The 19472-nt window shown below is 46.4% G+C and overlaps 2 protein-coding genes and 1 pseudogene across 2 annotated transcripts; all 3 read right to left on the minus strand.

Annotated features, from left to right (window-relative positions):
• Window positions 1-227: 227 nt before the first annotated feature.
• Window positions 228-6117, minus strand: LOC139465205 (complement C1q-like protein 4). The gene is made up of 2 exons (XM_071246870.1): window positions 5933-6117; window positions 228-971 (listed from the first exon to the last, which is right to left on the minus strand). Exons 1-2 carry the CDS (start codon window positions 6078-6080, stop codon window positions 571-573), a joined length of 549 nt encoding a protein of 182 aa, XP_071102971.1. The 5' UTR covers window positions 6081-6117; the 3' UTR covers window positions 228-570.
• Window positions 6118-12967: 6850 nt separating this feature from the next.
• LOC139465518 (tRNA (guanine(37)-N(1))-methyltransferase-like) lies at window positions 12968-13370 on the minus strand (annotated as a pseudogene).
• Window positions 13371-15208: 1838 nt separating this feature from the next.
• LOC139466014 (uncharacterized) lies at window positions 15209-19200 on the minus strand. Its single transcript, XM_071248029.1, has 4 exons — window positions 19026-19200; window positions 17141-17932; window positions 16627-16796; window positions 15209-16351 (listed from the first exon to the last, which is right to left on the minus strand). Exons 1-4 carry the CDS (start codon window positions 19198-19200, stop codon window positions 15209-15211), a joined length of 2280 nt encoding a protein of 759 aa, XP_071104130.1.
• Window positions 19201-19472: the final 272 nt, after the last annotated feature.

Genomic DNA, 19472 nt, shown 5'->3' on the forward strand with positions numbered 1-19472 from the left:
GTTGACACATGTCATGGTATTCCAATTGCGTAGATCGATGCTCATATGATGTCAATCACTGGATTGTCTGGTTCAGGCTCGATTACTTACAGACATCTGGCATACAGCTTGAATATTGCTGCATTAAACAACAAACAAACGTATTTCTTTATCGACAAATCATTACTTTTCTTTTTCCGACAGGACATGAGCACATGCCGCATGTTTAACAAAATTACAGTGTGGTTGTAAAGTTGTAGGTACTTTTTTAAGCTGCGTTCATAAATCTTGTAAGTTTATTTTTATACTATGCAAAGAGGCTGTCTAGTAATAAATATGATTTCAAAGGTTCTTATTCGATACGAGGCCTTGTCGATGTGAGTGTTGCATTATAGGTGACAGAAACCTAAGATCGTGGATTCAAATCCCAGCTTCGCCCTGATACTGTTTCTAAGAATGTCATCACCTTACCCGAACTGGTTGGTTTCACCAAAGTGGTAGATGTCACACGACTTGAAATACATAAATGTATATGGCCTGTTAATCAGTGGTTTTATTACATGGGCAACGATCAATGTTTTCACGAAACATCTAATGTTGCTTCAGGAGTGTGCCTCCATAGCTCGAATGGCTGTCCCCTCTAATAGAAGTTACAGCTGTCCCTGCGGTTTTCGTCACCCAGACGTGGTCGCCTTTGTTGAGAAGCGCAGCTGTAGTGATAGAGGCCACGCGGTGCAGGTTATAGCAGTAGCCTCTGCCTAGGATTTTCGATTGACCACGGATATCGACGGCCATGTATGTATCTTCATTAACCATGACGTTAGCCCAGAACTGATACGTCCCTGTGAAAGGTGCTGTGAAGATGCCAGAATGTTGGTTGTAAGCTCCCCCTCTATTTAGCTTGACGTCATCGAACTTCATGGTTTCACCGTTACCCAAAGAAGTGTCAGAACGAAGTGAGACTTGAAAGGTAACATCGGGTTGCAAACCCCCTGCAAAACAACAATTCGAATGTATACAGACATACATTTGTTACGAGAGGACCCACTATACAGTCTCCATACATAGCAAGGAGACTCACACACCAATTTAAAAACAATTTAATTCTGGCAAACATCGTATAATACACAAACAGCAAGAGCAAGTATCAATAATCACAATAAAAAAAGTCTTACTTTATGCTGAAATATTCATTCATATCCCAACAAGATCATTTGAATGTTTCACATATTGCCGACATATACAATTAAAGTTTCATATATCGCCCACATGGCACGTCAGTTCACACCCAATCGCGACCTTGGCACTCACAACTTTGTCTTCATCTAGCTTTAAGAGACAAATAGCCTAGCTACAATTATATAACATCAACCTTTACTTGGCTGTGAGCTTACCAGGGCTTAAATACAGACAATGTAAAAGGTGGGTTATTGGTCAGTGTTCATCACTGGCAATCTCTAAACAAGCAACATAATATTATCATGGAACTGTTCTAGGTGAACAATACCTTCCAAATGACGTGCTGGTTTTCTTGGGGAATTAGTCAGCAAAGAGCCAGAGTCACAGGAGACTAATCACAATTTTATTTACAAGAACAATTAACAATTTACAATATACTTAGAAATAACTGAGGGTGCCACAGAGAGTCGGTACACACTCTGGGCTGTGGGAGAGAGGTCTGCTTGGTAAGAGAGTCAAACCCCTTCTCTGCTTGAACTTGGCTACAGTATGTATTTAATGAAAGTTTGAACAATAGAAAGGAATGTGATTGGTTGATACACGATTGGTTGTGTCCTAAGCTAAATGGATGGCTAGACAGAGGGGAATACTAAATCCTGTTTATCCTGTTGGACTGGCACTAATCTTGTTGACATATTTACTGGATGCTTTGAAAGAGATTAGGGTGTCACTATAGATGAGCTTGTGTGGGAGCTAATCCTTAATGCCCTATAGACGAGCTTGTATGGGGGCTAATCCTTAATGCACTATAGACGAGCTTGTATGGGGGCTAATCCTTAATGAGTCTTAATTGAAGTAATGTTATTCTAATATACCCCGGTAGGTGATGACAGATATACTTAAATAAATATCCTTTGTCTGGGAGATGGGATCTTGATACCTTAGGCTAGCAACCATCTAAAAAGCTATAACTGAAACTACTGATATTTTATATATGCATTTTACCTGATGATAATTATTACTTGCTAAACTATAATTATATGAAATGGTGTATAAATATTACACCATGATAACTCATAAAAGCACTTGATGTAGATCTAATTATTATAAGATAACTTAGCATAAATGTTGTACCATGATAATATATTGAAAGGTATGAATATACATTTCATATACACATGATGAGTGAGTGAGTGAGTGAGTATGGTTTTACGCCGCTTTTAGCAATATTCCAACAATATTACGGCGGGGGACACCAGAAATGGGCTTCACACATTGTTCCCATGTCGGGAATCCAAACCGGGTCTTCGGCGTGACGAGCGAACACTTTAACCACTAGGCTACCCGACCGCCCCTTCATGTACACATGGAAATTAACTAAGCAACACCCGTATATTCTCAGACCGAGCAACTTTAATGAACTGGTGCAGAATCTGTGTAAAGGATTGCCATACCAAATAATTTTTTTAGTGAAATAAAGGGTTGAGGAGAAACATAGCCAAGATTACCATGAAATAATGTGCTTTATTTTGGAGATGTTACAGATTTGGAAAATGACTTGATTTCATCCCCAAAAATTATGAATGTCACTTTTGTTGCACAGACGTAACTGCCAGTATCATGCACACTTCTGGTTCACGGAATTGAAGAATAATGTCATGCAAGTCCAAATATTGACTTTTAATCAGTATCTTGTGGAACCTCCATGAACCTGAACAACGGCTTCAAGACACCTCTTCATTTTTTGGATCAATCTCTGGATTAGATTCTGAGGAATTCTGTTCCATTCCTCAAGCAAAGCTGGAATACACCGTTGCTGCTGGCTGCAATTGGGAGGACGTGTGGTAGCAGAATTTCGTTGATGTATCGTTGAGCCGTAAGATTGCCCTGGATATGGACCAAACCTGTCCTGCCATGATGACAGATAGTTGCCCACATCATGACGCTACCCCCACCAAACCTGCCCACTTCCTGTACGCAGTTTCCGGCGTAACGTTATCTCCGACGTCTGTAGAGCCGTGCTCTTCCATTCCCTGGACGGAGGAGAAATCTTGATTCGTCGCTGAACCAGGCATCTCTCTATCGCAATTGAGGCCATACCCTGTGTTGACGACACCAATGCAGTCGTTGTTGACGATGTTGTCGACTCAATATGACGCGTCGAACAGGGCGTCTTGCTCGTAGACCTGCTGCTCTGTAACGGTTTCGTACGGTCTGGTCGGAAATTCTGCTCAGTCCGGGTATTTGGGATGTGGTTGAGGTGGCTGTGGTCGTTCTTTCAAGTAGGTGGCACAGTCGGATGTAGCGATCTTGGGCGGGGCTGGTTACTCTTGGTCTTCCCGACCTTTGCCGATCACGTGCTGACCGATGCTGTTGAAACCGATCCAGGGCCTTGTGATGGTGCTGGGCGCTACATTGAAAACCCTGGCTACAGTTGATTGGGAATCCCCTGCCTGCAAGCGACCTATGACGTTGTTTCTTTGCACTTCTGTTAATCTTGGCATGTTGTTGAATTGTCACTGTTCGATTGAAGCAGATGCCAGGCAATCAAAAACCCTGCACTTTAATACCGTCCATAGTGCTGTGTCCCTTTTGTTAATGCACCCGGGTTCGATTCCCCACATTGGTACAATGTGTGAAGCCCATTTCTGGTGACCCACGCCGTGGTATTGCTAGAATATTCCTAAAAGCGGTGTAAATCAATATTCACTCACAACAAAAAACTTCGAGAACACATCATTTGAATATAGCTATCATCGTACATATACGATTCCGTGGCATTGCATCTGAACGCAACACAGTGAAATTTCACTAGAAATAGAAGAGACCAATACAACGGCTTTATCTGTTTCATATTTGGATCTATGCATAACGATTCAGTGTGACAGATGACTCTCCAGAAAACTGTATGAAAAGCATATTCGCGAGGCATGGGAGTTAACTGAATGCAAAAGTCCAGTTTCTAACCTTGCCGAACTAAGTTGGAAATTCTGGGCTCGACCGTAGCGCTACCAGTTGACGGTAAACATGCTTTGCAAATCCTGCAATCGACTGAAACCTTCACGGCAGTTAACGAACCGGATATTGATTTCGTTACACGATTTTGATTGGACTCGTTGGTCCAGCCAACATATAACTCCATAAATACAGCCTAGTTCGGCAAGGGCGGAAACTGGACTTTCCCTAGCCTCGGGAAGATGTATGACAACAGGGATTATTTAACTTTTAAATTGTCAACTTTCGCTAAAAAAACCTCTGATCTCTGACAATTCTCGGGGACGGGATGTTGTCTTTCTTAATGTGTTTTCCCCATGGATACCAGGATGATATCCCACACATTTCGACTAGTTTGCGACCTATGATGCGCCAACAGTAACCACATTAGTCGCTTTTATTGATATCGTCACTTTGATCAACAAAAATGAAATACAGTTTTGTCTTGGCTTCATAAGGAAGTGTGGGCGTCTTTGGGGGTCGCATCGGTAATGGAGACAAAGTTTTGATAAGTCACTTCTTGGTATTCTACGATTTTCTTTTACACTATTTTGACTTGAAACACAAACTAATGATTTCCAATAAGCTTTGCTTGTCATATTGTGTGTACATGTTAGAGTCGATGTGTAAAATAACTAAAATTTTCACTTCGGCAATTTACAAAACGCTAAAATATTTAAGTCATTTTGCAAATTGGCTGAACAATCGAGCATGCTTTTCTACGAAGATCTTAAAGAGCATCATACGGCTCTTTGTCAAAGGTTGTTTGATCAAGGTCACAACTTGCATGGCCTCATCAAAGCCTTCAGAAAGTTTTATGGTAAACATGTGGTGGTCCCACACACCCAAGTGGGAATCGAACCCGGGTCCGGCGTGACGAGCTTACGCTTTAATCACTAGGCTACCTCACCATTATAATTCAAGACATCAAACACTTATTTTCTAGTTCAGTGTTATTTAACGCTTATTGAACATGTTTCCTTACGAATTCTTTTTCAAAAATAGTATTCATAAGTCTTGTGTATAAGGTGCGACAAGTACAGTAAGTATATATTAAAGAGGTTTAACAGTTCAGTGTAATGTGCTCATCTCAGTATCAGTGTGTTCAGAGTCCATCTGTATCTATACAATTTAAAAGAAGCAGTTATGTTTCTTACATATGCCATCTTTTTCCTATATATGATGGCGTGGGACATCAAATAACAGAGGCTTGGGCGATGCAAGTCCATTACGATTATATGTCCATGGTCCGCGCGTTGGCAACTACAGGGACGTTATTGGTCGAAATTTGACGACTTATTACATAAAGATTTTGAATGAACGACTAACCTGCAACTACCGAGAGAAAAAAATCTACCCCGGGCTTCTTTACATACAGTGTCTCGTCATTTGGCTTTCTAATGTTGGTTTTGGAAGATGGTCCTATCACAAATACTAAATCCATTTATATGTTAACTTTTGTTGTATCTACTGGTGCACGTTATGGCGGATTTGTGCTGGAAGAAACTACGCATTCGTACTTTGCTCATTGTGAACGTCTCCCGCCCCTTTATTCATAATAATGAGGCTTGAAGAGCGAAAACTTCAATAAAGTAAATTGAAACAAAAATTTAAAGTTAATACTACAGAGTAATGTCTATGTTATGAAGATAATTATGTGTTGTTTTTTGTCACTGCCTCAAGACCCACACTTTCCTTCTTAAGCTACAGGAGCAATACAAGATTATTTTTCAGAAAACTACCATTTTTAGGGTCTCCAATAAATGAATTGTTTACTTACTTCTTGTCGCCTTTCCCGTTTCTCTCTGGTGTAAGGGTCGGGGACCAGAGTTGTGCATGCGAAGTTCTTTCGGCTGGTTTATTTCAACCAGACTCGCCGCAGCCACAACAGCTATACACATCAACACAGCTCCAGCATGAAAATTCATGTTGTCAATGTACCTGCTCGATCGTCAGTGACTAGATGACGATAACACTTAGATGGTGCTTAAATAGGTTAGAAATCGTGCAGAACTGGTGGTATCAGCTGTGCGCGACACAGACTGTATAAAAAAAAAAGAATCACGAGCTATCCAGAAACGCCTATAGCTGTATTTGGTGTGATGTGCATTTGCATTATCAATAAAATGTCATGGAGCAACCCATTCATTTGGGAGTGTGTGTGTGTGTGTGTGTGTGTGTGTGTGTGTGTGTGTGTGTGTGTGTGTGTGTGTTTACTGAAAAATATACATATGCCCGCATTGCAGTTAAAAAATAATGTACCCTGTTCTTGCAGACTCTGTGTATTTTAATATTGAGTCAAATTTCAATTTATAACTTCTTTGATTAAACTGCGACCTGCTCAAGACTGTAGTCTCAGCAGGGTCGTCTGTTGCATGCGTCAACTCAGTGACGGTACAACCCGGGAAGCAAGAGTCGACAAAGCTTTGTAACAGGAACTCTGTGTGAGAGAGCCTAAACGTTCATCTAGCAGGGAAAGCGAGCTGATCAAACCAGAAAGCATGGCGCTGGCTTTGCTGTCAAGAACTCGCTGAACGTTAGAACCTGGCAAGATTGAAACGGAAAGACTTCTGACTCTCTGACTCCGACGGGCCTGTCAACCACATCAGTGAGTACGTTCTACACTCTGCTCCACACAGGGGGCGAAGGACGAGTTCCAATACTAGAGCTGTGCACACTCCATTACCTGTGCAGCAATGATTCCTTCTTCAAAACTGAGCACAAGGTGTCCTGGAGACCAACTGGACTCGATCATCACAAGATTGAGCCACCTTAGTAATGTGCTTATCACACGTTTGTACCTTAGTGCTGATTGCGAGACAGACCATTACTTGGTCTGCCACAGAATCAGATTCCAGCCAAAAAGGACTACTGCACTAAGCTAGAGGAAAAATTCTCTTGTTGATGTCAGCAAACTTCACACCCGCAGAAATTGGACTCCTGTGCTAGTGCCCATGATGATTACTAGTATCTGGTTACAGAACCTCCACAGGCATATGCCAAACAAAGATGGGACCATCTGACAGGCACTGTTCACGCCGTGTCATTCTTAGCGTTTGGGAAGAAGCAGAGGTTGGCTCAAAGCTCACTCCTGCGAGCTCAACCCTGTCATTGGGGGAAGGTGCAGAAAACAAACGTTATCCAAACCAAAAGAAGCAAATTCCAGAAAACATCAATAATATGGGTACACTATTACAAGGGAAAACATCATTTCCAACTCTACACTGGAAGCCATTAGCGCCTGTCCGTAATGGAGGAACTGGGCTGTTTTGTGGTTTAGTGCTCGGAATGGATGGGACCCGTTCAGAGGTCATCAACTGCGGAGAGTTGCTCCTGCTAAACCACCTGTATAAACTTCTGTGTCAGTGTTCGGAGGAGGAATGGTGCTCCAGGACATGAGACATTGTCACCTTATACAAGAACAGGCGTAATCGACGAGTTTGTAACAACAGTCTCTGGATTTCTTTGCTGAGCATTGCAAGAAAGCTCTTCGCTTGTTTGGTCCATACAGACATTTGCTGATAATGTGTATTCCGAATCGCAGTGAGGATTCAGGTCAGGCTGATCTACGTCCAACATGAACTTCTCAATCCGACAGCTGCAGGAAAAGCACATAGAGCAGAAGCAGCCAATCTATGTCGCGTTCAACAAAGAAAAATATTTGCCCTTTACGGCCAATGGAATCTGTTTCGGCAGATTTTCTGAATGATTATTCTCTGGCGTTTTATATTTACCCATTTGGTTTTATCATGTTATGGTCGGTGTTGTAACATCCCTGTTGTTAGCATAGGGATTACTCATATCAAACGTTAAGTGAAACCATGATCTGATTTTATTTTTTGATACCTGTCCTCGTTGCTTTATGAGATGAAGAAATTTTTCCAAACGGTTCGTTGGTGTGAAGATTAAAATCAAACTGCAACAGCTTGTGGTCATGGCACAAAAAGATATCTTTAAATGTATCTTCATGAAATCGTAATGAACACCCACATTTATGGACAAATAAAGATGATGTTCACCCTTATGTACAGCAGTTAAGGGTATGGGTGGTAGACTCTGCAACGTTTTGTTGAAGAAGGCAAACTTTGACCTTACTAAACGTGCAGGAGATATTTCTGGTTAAGAAGTTGGCAGGTTCATCACAATGGTGACGAACCCCGCCAGTACAAGATCTCAGATTTGTTTCTCAACAGACAGAGGGTGTGAAGGGTGTCAAGTTCATCCAGGTGCTGGCCAACATGCCTGACAACAAAATCCGTGATGATTTGGAGAGGCTGAAGAAGATCAGGAACCACCGAGGTCTCCGACACTACTGACCGCCTCCATGGTCTCGTAGATAGAGCACTGCCCGGAAAGCGGAAGGTCGGGTGTTCAGCGCCCGGCCGCGTCATACCAAACGTCGTTAAAAGATTGTACTTGTTGTTACCCTGCCTGGCGCGCGACATTAAGGGGCTAAAACAAGGACTGGTCGCGTCGGAGTATACACTCTACTGTGTCTGAGTAAGATATTCAAGTTACACTGCCGCATGGTATACTAGTATCAGTGTGCCAGTCGGAAGTTTACACTCTTCAAAAAAAAGAAACGCATAGGTAGATTTTTAGTAAATTTATTGTACCTAATAAAGGTGGTATTTAGTAGATACAAATATAAAATTTTGGAGCTGTACAAAAGCATTGAAAACTGTTCATTGTCATGTCACATAAGGCTGCGCCTCCAGTAGCTGGTGTGACCGCCCCCGGGCATCAATCACGGCTCTGCATCTCCTCGGCACTGACTGAATCTGTCCTGCGGAATTCTGCGCCATTCTGGCTGTAACGCGTTGGCCAGTTGTGGGAGTGTCTGCGGTGTAGGATATGGCCCCCCACAACATGACACTTCTGCCACCGAATTTGTCGAATTCATGTAAACAATGTGGGGCAAAACGCTCATTTCCACGTTGTTTTCCATCTCGCCGGTGAGGAAGAAATCATGATTCATCGCTAAACCACACTCGTCTCCAGTTTCTCGAATTGAAATGCTGTATGATATGGCGCCAACGCTGTCGATGGATCTGTGGCAAAACAGTGACGATAACTGGTCCAGCCTCGAGAAGATGGTTCCTGACAGTCTGGTCTGGTATCCTCCTCAAACCAGTGATGCGTCCCGCAGTCTCCATAGCTGTGGCATTGCAATGACGTTTGTGGAACCGTCGAATGTAGCGATCCTGTGCAGGGATGGTAACTCTTGGTGGGCCGGTTCTCGGACGGTCTGCAGTGGAATTGAACAGTGTGTATCGGTCACAAAGGCGGCAAATGGTGATGTGGTGGATGTTGAAGTGGCGTGCAACAGAACACTGTGATTCCCCTATTTCGATACGTCCTATGGCGATGTTCCGATCGGCAGCGCTGAGTCTCGGTATTTACGAACTTAGAAAAAAAATTTCACAATTGAATAACAAATTATTGGCTTATGCTTGCCTATATATAGCCACTACCACGAGTTACGAAGGACATAACTTGCACGTGCATTTTGCTTTACTGTTTTCCTGTATGAAATCTTTGAACAAGTGTGAAAACAATGCCGTTAAAGACATTGCAAATCGACAATGGTCGATATGGTCGAATATCAGGCCACCAACATTTTCCAATCACATAAGTAGTTGTGTACAGTGGTCCAGTACCGCTCCTGGCTTCTGATTGGTCGAGAGGATCACGTGACCTCTGTGGCGTCACATCCGGTCACGTGACCTGTGCATGCGCGCAGGGCATGCTGGGAGTTGATGGCGTCGCCTCCGTTTCCGATGGAGCAGCATGTCCTCCCATGCATTAGTCACTCAGATGATCTATCTTCTGCATCCTCTACCTCCATCTCATCCTCGGACTGATGGTGTCGTCGGCGCTTTGAAGCGTGTTTTCTTGAGAGGCTTCTGTCCTGTTTTCTTTTCTCTACACAAGGTGTGATGCCCGCACGGAGTTGTGTGATGCATTCTTTTAGGTCGAGGACATCGACGTGCATGACTTCTATGAGATGTAACACTTGTGTCACGGGTGTCACGGGTGTCACGGATGTCGACGTGGACGGGACTGCTGACGTTTTCTTTCGACTGGGTTCTGGGCAATCTGCAGCGAAATGACCCACGACTTGGCAGTTGTAACAGGGACGCTGGGGTGTCTTCTTTCGACTTGGTTCTGGGCAATCTGCAGCGAAATGACCCACAACTTTACAGTTGTAACATGGGCCCTGGTTCTGCTCCTCTTGACTGCTTATCTTCGAACAGACATAGTGACGGTGGCCTTGAGTGTGACACTCGAGACATGTCACTTCAGGGCAGTACAGGTAACTGTGACTGTCGGTCTGGCACTTCATACAACTGTATCGAGGTGACATGGTTGGTTTCATAGAATGCAGTGTGTGAGTGACTTCGCTCTCTTTTTTGTTATAGGAGAGCCACTGACACCCTGCTTGCTGATTGGTTCCCCAGGCCGCACCCGCGATTGGTCCGTTTCAATGCCTGGCCTGCACCTCGGTTTTCCAAAACGGACCAACCCCTGTGTTTCTTTTCCATAGGAAATGGATTTTACCATGGGAGAGAAAGCACAACCCCGGTTCGACCCTTCAGAGTCCAGCATGACCCGAGCGCGGTCTCTGATTGGTCGACAACCCAAGCCTCTGATTGGTCAGATTTCGATCCGTTTTTTTATCGGTGTGTGCATTTCGATCCTGTGTTGTTTTTTTCTTCATCCTACAGACAACATAACACAACTATGGGTTCAACTGGGTTTTTTTTAATCCCCCGCTCACATGAACAACACAACAAAACAAAAAGTCACAGGATTAGGGGCGTCCCTGTGATTTTTGTGAACACGAGGGGGTGACCACGGGGGTGACCACGAGGGTATGAACGTCTGTACACTTTGAAAAAAAGAAACTTTGTCACTTGGGGTGAACAAGACACTCGACTCTTCTCTTCCGTGCTTCTTGGGACACCAAACGTCTGTATTTTTCATTCACTTCTCCATCAGGACAAAACACACACAAGTATTCGCAGGGGACTTTGGCGTGCTTCAGATGTTCTTTCCAGGGTTGGTCTGTGGCTTCCCATTGGCGGAGTGCCACACCACAGCAATAACAGGTAACTCAGTCACCTCGTCCTGGATAGAAATAGCCAGCCATGGCCATGTCATAAGGAGTCTGGGTCATCTGTTTAGGCCACGTTTTAAAAGACCTCAAACGTTCTTGAAATGAATCATAGTGAGGATGAGAAGGATGACACAAGGTATAAGAAGGAAAAGGTCCCTCCAGAATGTCACTGAGTCACCATGAGTCGTCCATCAAGAGGGTGTCATCCATAAAAAGTGGACGTTTTCTCGCTTCTTGTTCTCCCACCTTTTCAGACACCCACTCGGAATCGGGGACAACATCTCGGGAGGATGACATGGCAATCATAGACCGTCTTTGCTCCATGATGACTGTGACTTCACTGAAAGAAGGTCTGAGGGTTCACCTGATTTTATGAAACTCTCCTCCCTACTTCCCTTCAACGGAAGGTCATGACCTCCACCTCCTCCTCCTTCACCTCATCACGTGACGTCATCCTGTGTTTGGGTTGACTGACACACGGCATGATACATGACACATGACATGACACATGGTGGGTGTGGTGATGTGTACTGGAATGACTGACACCAGGCAGCTGATCTTTCAAGCATGGCCTTTGTCGTTTATTTTAATTTTACACTTTGGTGTGCACTGACATGACAGACACACAGACAGACAACGTAGACGACATCTCAACTCTATTGGATTTGAGATCAATCAAGACACAAAGAGTCAGTTCAATCAATCACTGTTTAATAATGAAAAAAAACCAATCACAACCAGATACATTGGAAATACGAAAAGACAATGGAGGAGGGAGTGCTTTGCATGTCCCTACAACAACAACAACAACCCGGCAACGTTTTCTTCCTTCCTCTTCAAGCTCTTCCATCTTCAAGCTCTATCTTCAACCCCATAAGATGTGGTCCTCCATCAAACATGTGAGAGGCCCATCAGTTAAACAAGTACAGTATATGGCCTCCCTGAAACAGACATGGCACATCACTTGATCACTGTTGCAGTATATGTGTTGTAAAGCTCTTCGAGTGAAGATGAGGATGACCATGAGATGTGACCCTCCATCATACTGTCCCAAACAGGTCCCGAACATGTGAGAGGCCCATCAGTAAAACAAGTACAGTCTATGGCCTCCAGACAACAGACATGACACATCACTTGCCCGCTGTTGCAGCTGATGTATCTTAACATGTTGTTGTGTCGGCAAACACTACATTCACGTTGTAGGGGAGTGAGTTGAGCTTCTCCATAAGGATCCTGGTCAACGTTGTCATCGTCGCAAACCATGGGCATACCTGAGGAGAAGACATCTTCCGGTGATGCTGGTGACCAAGAAGCATCAAGCAGGGGGAGCGTATCCAGATCCATGGAAGGGAGGGTGGCCAGCTTGAGCGCTTCATGATCATCACTGTCACCCGTCATCGTCACAGGTGCATTCGGTGAATAGGTTGGCTCCCGAGGGTTTTGTTCCCACCACTGTTCTAGCACGGACTGGGCTGAACTGACATCAGGGGTCCTGTCAATCATAGGACAGAGTCAATCCTATGAATAGTCATATTCATCACCAACATAGACATCATCATGAAGATCAACATCACATCAAGAATGACTGAGACAAAGAAGTACTGAATGGTACTTACAGTTGTTCTTGATGAGAGATCTTCAGAGATAATTTCTTCCAGGATCGTCTTTTTGCAGGTGTTGCAGGTGTTGCAGGTTTCAAAAAGGATGTCCCTTTCGTTTCGGTGCCTGCCGCTGCTGCTGCTGTTGTTGCTGGGGTGGTGGTGGTGGTGGTGGTGGTGGTGGTGGTGGTGGGTGTTGCTGCTGCCGTGGTGACAACAGCTGCCGTGGTGGTGGTGGTTGATGCTGCTGCTGCTGTTGGTTTGCTTGTTTTTTTCTTCTGGGTCTTCTTTATCGTCTTCTTCGGTGCTACTTTCTTGGGTTCAGTCAGTTTCCGCATCTTTGAACGTAACTTGGCGTACTCGTCGTCAGCCTTTATCTTTGCACACAACATGTCGTACACATCACCCCACAGGTCAGCAGTCATGTCACAGTTCTCATCTCCCCTGCTTCTTTTACCACCCATGTCGCTCCGTGTCTTGGCATTCAAACGTGTTGACATGATGTTGTCCGGATTTTCTGGTCGTTGTTTCTTTCCAAGTCTTCACGGATGTGTGTCAACACTTGATGGTACTCTCTCCAAACACGTGTTTCTTCCAGATAAAACGCCAACAACCAACACAACGTGAGGAACATCAATCAGAGGGACGATGTTGTTGCTTGATCCGTTCAGAGAAAGATGACCGGAGAGCGTTAGGCGTATTAAAAGACACTGAGGTCCTGCTTTCTGATTGGTCCGTTCCGGTGTCTGGTCTGAGCTTCAATTTTTCCAAACTAGACCGACCCTTGTGTTTCTTTTCCATAGGGTTAGGCTTGTAGCGTGAGAGAGAAAGCACATCCTCGGTTCGACCGATCAGAGCCCACCATGGCCCGAGAGCGGCCTCTGATTGGTCGACAACCCAGGCTTCTGATTGGCCAGATTTCGATCCGTTTTTTTCTGTAGGGGTCCATGTCGATTCAGTTTCAATCCGTTGTCATACCCCAATGGTATATCATTTTTATAGAAAGTCATAGAAGAAAGACGAGACGTCGCTTGTCGTACACGGTACGATAGTCTTTCCGGGTGGGTCGGGTCACAAGAGCGTTTTCGTGCCGAGGTCCTTTTCAAATGATCTGATGAGGGTAATCCAAACTGATTTTCTCCCCCTCTTTCCCAGGCCGTTGTCCCAGTATCAGTCCTTTCATGGTGTCAAAGTTGAGATGTTGTTGGTTTCGGTAATTCAAAGTGAACCCTCGCACTTTGCAGGTCGTGCGCGTTCCATCGGGTCTGGGGTTCATTAACTCATAGCCATAGTTTTTGGGGCCTCCTGACACAAACGTCTTGATGGTGTTTCCGTCCAGTTCATCTGTAAACTCACCCAACGAATGGCCAAGCTCTGGATTCGCGTCGTGGGGTCAATGAATGTAAATGACGCTGTCTGTGTCAAAGTACAAGACCCTGCGACCCACCAGGGCAAGGGTCTCATACAGCTTGAGACGTGCTTGGGCCGTGACCCAAGCAGCGATGGCGACATTGAAATGAGAATGAGGGGTTTGGAATTCTTTCTTCTGGGTATAGGTCACTTCCACCATGTGTTCGTTGACAACGGTAACATCCTCGATGGTATTGCGTTCATCCCTCCACAAGGCAAAGTACTGTACAGGATCGTTCATATAGATGTTCTGACTGTAGTCTAACTGTTGTCCAAACTTGCCCCAGAGCGAATTCAGTTGCATCTTGGCAATCGTGCGACATCCTGGATTTTTTTCGATGCGATCCTTGTCCAACCCAATGCCTTCTTTGTCATAGATCTCCTGGATGTAAGCGTCGTGATCCGTACATCCCTCGGGGTATCGGCTGGCTTCGAGCTTCTCCTTGAAATGCCTATCGATGTAAGTGTCAAAGAGTCCCACTTGCTGGGTGTCGGGGTCATGCTGTGCAAAGGTGTCAAAATGCCAAACGTCGTAGATCTGAAGCACCTGGTAGTCATACTTCTTCACGGCTTCCTGGAGTTCTACAGTGGCGTACGTCCCCACCCATGACCTCTCTTCGTCCGTGTGCTCGCAGGGGGAGTCTGTCCGGGTGTCGGCACACGTGCGGCACAAAGGACAGAGCTGTTTGCCACCCGATCTGTAAGGCAGTAGCGGATGGTAGAGTCGTTTCGGGGGTAAGACACGGCATTGGATCAGTCCTTTCAGTTCAAACAACGCGTCCACAGGGGGTTGATGGAGAAGGGTCGGGTGTCCCGTGGGAAACGCTCCGGTCTTACAAATGTATGGATAAAGGGAACAAATATCAATGTACTTGATGGTTTCACCTTCTTGGGCTTCGTAGCACAATCGCGTGGCATTGGTGCGCCCTCAATAGAAGGCGTCGTGAGGGTTGAGCGGCCCGGGGACGTGAATACAGTGGGGTCCCTGCAAGAAAGCACGCAGAGCAGAGTCCACCCGTTGCATTTTTGTAAACTCGTGCTCCCACAGGGTGACGATCCGTTTCACCTCAGGGTGTTGACTCAAGAGACTCAAGCGGTAGTGGGTGTCAGTGTAACGGGCTCCCAACGATGTGCCCAGGACGGGATGTAGTTCTCCACATTGGGTCTTGTGACAGGCCTGGCACCCATGCCAGAAACAGCCCAGGAATTCGTAGATGGTGCCTGTCGCTAGATCGTAGCCATCCACATTGTACCGATGTTGACCCTCTCCACACGTGAACTCTTTTTCACCTCCATTCCTGTGGTGCTGGAGGTGCAGATGGGGGTCTGTCTCCATCAGATAATGGAGCCAGTGCATACAGGCTTGGGAATAGTTTCTCTTGGGTTGGTAGCCTTGAGGTGGAAGAATGGCGATGGTATTGGGTTTCAGGTCGTGTTTTCGGATGGATTTCATGGTGAACGCAGCAGCTGTCATCACTTCTACAAAGGGATCCATGACAACCGAGTTGATGGCGTTCTGTCGGAAGTCAGCACATCCCCATCTTAAAATGTCCACATCGCTCTGACAGTAGACTAAAAGTTCTCCTTGTAAGTCAAACAAGGCTCCTTCTTGCACTTTTTGGGTATGCCACTGGAGGAAGGCTGTGCGTTCCGCGGGAGACATGCCATCGGGATCGTACATGACGGCTGGTGGATAGGGACCTCTGTAGGTCTGGTTGGCTCCAGTATTGAAAAAGTGCGGAAAGTACCCTTTCTTCAGTTCTTTCAGCCCAAAGCTCTTTGGAAAGGCTTTCAGGGGGTAAGGGATGAAATTTAAGCTGTCTTCGAAACACAGTCGTCCCAGGGTCACCTGCAAAATTTGTTGGCCATTTCGAATCTTGGTGGGGAGTGTCACCAGGAGGGGGGACAGACCCTTCAGGATTAAGTGTAAATCATATGATCGTGCATTGTGGGCAATCACATAAATGCGATCCTCCTTCTGGACTGACGTGGTGGTGGTGGTGTTCTTTGGCTTCTTTGTTTTCACCTCTTCCCCCTCCACCTCCACCTCTTCCACCAACGCTTCCTCCTCCTGCTGGGGTGATGCATGTCGTTGACGTTTTGGAGAGTGGTTTCTTGAGGGGGAGCCATCCCGTTTTCTTTTTTTTCCCCCAGGTGTGCTGTTGTCCACTTACGTGTCCTGCCCTCCTCTTCCTCTTGGTCCTTGTTCTTCTTGGGTTTTTCAGCCAGCGTGGTCAACCACACACACACATCATGTCGCGTGGTGGGACCTCGAAACACGATCTCATGGCTGGGACCATACCCTTCTTCTCTCCATGGACAGTGTTCGCACAAGTCCTTGCTTACTTCACTGATGCACCGTCCACATCCCAGTTGCACCACGCACAAATTTGGAATGTGTTCCCCCGTGTCTTGCATACATTCAAAATCGTAGAACACGTATTGGACGTCGTCTCGTAGGTGATGTTGTTCCTCTTCCCCCTCTTCCTCCTGTTCCTCCTCCTCCTCCTCGTTTTCTTAACGGAGAGGCGTCATGTAACAGCGATCGTCTGGGGTCATGGGTTCTCGGCACACCAAGCAGGGATGTTCTTCATCGGAGCACTCGTGGTGAGCCATGGGGGTGTCCAAGACGCGGACCAGCTGAAAACAGGCCAGACACCTGTGAATCGATTGACAGGCGCTGGGTTTTCCCTCTGACGGGGACTGGAGATGTTGAGTGTAACACTGTTGATTGGGAACCAACGTTGACATGTCAAACAAGGGATCCCGTGCTCTTCCTTGGGTCCGCAATAGCTAGAGTGGAGGCAGCGTTGGCAGCGGTATTGCTTGGTGCAGGGATGTTTTTCGGGATGATCGTAACGTTGGTCGCAGCGTTCGCAGTAATGGATAGACCTATAAAGAGCGGGCATGGAAGTGATGACATCGTAGTGCTGATCATGATGATATAAATGCAACACGGTGGCGTGGGGTGGAGCCTCATCACACTTGTACAACAGTCTCTCGTCCACCTCTTGACTGTAGACTTTCAGTTGATAATTCAGGTGGGCCAAGGCGAGTCCCATGCGTGCGAGGTCGTCCAGGCCCTGACAGGGACCTTCAGGCAGGCCAAGGAGTCGCAAGTCCCGTGCCCGTATGTCTTGAACGTCGGCGTGATCCGTTCTCATCAGTCTCACTCGCTGGGTGGACCATTCTTGGGTCAGAGGGTGGGGCTTCTGGGCATAATGCTGTGCCACCACCAGGGCCCGTGCCAAACAGGATTGATCTTCGTTCTTGATCCGTACAATGCACTGTTTGCGTGTTAAAAAGGCTTCGAGCCCAATCACGTTTTTCAGCCGGGGAGCACCACTGCCCGATCCTAGCCTGTCGGGATCTGCGACGTGTACTAAAGTCACAACCATGGTGGCATCGATGTTCAGGGCTTTGTTGGACTGTTGGACTTTTTCCACGGCATGCAAAGTATCTAACCCATGGAGATTTTCAAAGCGACGAAAGGGAATCCGTATGGGGGTGTTCAAAGCGGGATGATCGATACCTAGACCAATACGATCTCTCTTCTGGCCTGACATCTGTTGATAAAAGTCATCGATCACTCTGTCAAATAAAGCTGGCAGTTCCATGGGAACGCGGTCCGGTGGTACGGTGTCCAAGTAGTCTGGGTTGAAAGTCAAATGATAGGTATGGTTAGCAGTTCTTAACCGCCTGGAACGGGTGGTGTCTTTCCTCTCCAAACGATAGGGCATACTTTGGTTGCTCATCATGATAGCAGTGCGTGTCTGATGAACGTCTGTACTCTAAGATGGACTGAACGTCTGATTTACGGACAACCCTTCCTCAAAACAGGAGCGACATCTGACCAATCCGAAGCCTGGATTGTCGGCCAATCAGAAGACAGCACCGACCAATCAGAGGACAGCACCCGAGCTGAGTTGTGCTTTCTCTCCCACGACAAAATCCATTTCCTATGGAAAAGAAACACAAGGGTCGGGTCGTTTTGGAAAACCGAGGTGCAGGCCAGGCACCGGAACGAACCAATCGGAGCTGCGGCCTGGGGAACCAGCCAGGAAGCAGGGTGTCAGTGGCTCTCCTATAGAACAAGAGTGGATTCGAGTGGATCAGTGTCACTTGTAAAAATTTATTTATAAAAGAAATCATCATCATCATGAGCAGCAGCAGCAGCAACAACATGTCTGAAAACTGGGATTTAGAAATCGCCACAGTGACACAACCTTTGCCCCTGTGGAAAGAAACATCAGCACCACCATTGTCTCCACCATGGCAATGTGATAGATGCCAAGGGTGCCTGCCTGTGTACGCCCTTGGCACAAGGGCACGGGATGGGACATTTCAATGTCTATATTGTAAGACCATTCTCAAGGACACCTACGTGCGGCGGTTAACGCACACAAGTAGGTGTTCTGAAAGACGAAAGATGAAAGCCCACCCGTGCCTTTGCAGCACACCCCCTTTGTGGGTGAAGAAGTAATATTCTTCAAAACGGCCCTTTTCAGGGCCACCCATCTCACCCAAAAGACAATTATCATCCTTTGCTTTGACGACCCTCTAACCCAAACCATGAACCCGCCTCCTCCTCCTTTCCTCCCTCCCTCCCTTCACCACCACCCTCCATCCTCCCTTCACCACCACCACCACGTCTATGTTTAGAACCACCACACCCACACCAACCATGGCGATCTTGTTCACCTTTTACGACCGCTTCTCTGGTTTTTGGGGTTTGTTTTTTTTACCCCATCCCTCCTCCTCCTCCTGCTCCTCCCCCGGAAAACGGAGGCGACGCCCTCTTGAAGGTGCGCGCACCACCGGACACGGAAGCGACGCCCTCTTGGAGGTGCGCGCACCACCGGAAAACGGAGGCGACGCCATCTTGGAGGCGCACGACATCGGAAACGGAGGCGACGCCATCTTGGAGGTGAGCACGCCACCGGAAACGGATGAGACGCCATCTTGGAGGCGCACGCCACCGGAAACGGATGCGACGCCATCAACTCCCAGCATGCCCTGCGCGCATGTGCAGGTCACGTGACCGGATGTGACGTCACAGAGGTCACGTGATCCTCTCGACCAATCAGAAGCCAGGAGCGGTACTGGACCGCTGTACACAACTACTCTCACATGTATCCAATTTATATACCGGATTGTTTGTGTAGTCCACCTACCCCACCCCACCCACCCCA

This window comes from Haliotis cracherodii, unplaced genomic scaffold, assembly GCF_022045235.1.
Source record: "Haliotis cracherodii isolate W230 unplaced genomic scaffold, xgHalCrac1.p SCAF_18, whole genome shotgun sequence".
NCBI lineage: Eukaryota > Metazoa > Mollusca > Gastropoda > Lepetellida > Haliotidae > Haliotis > Haliotis cracherodii.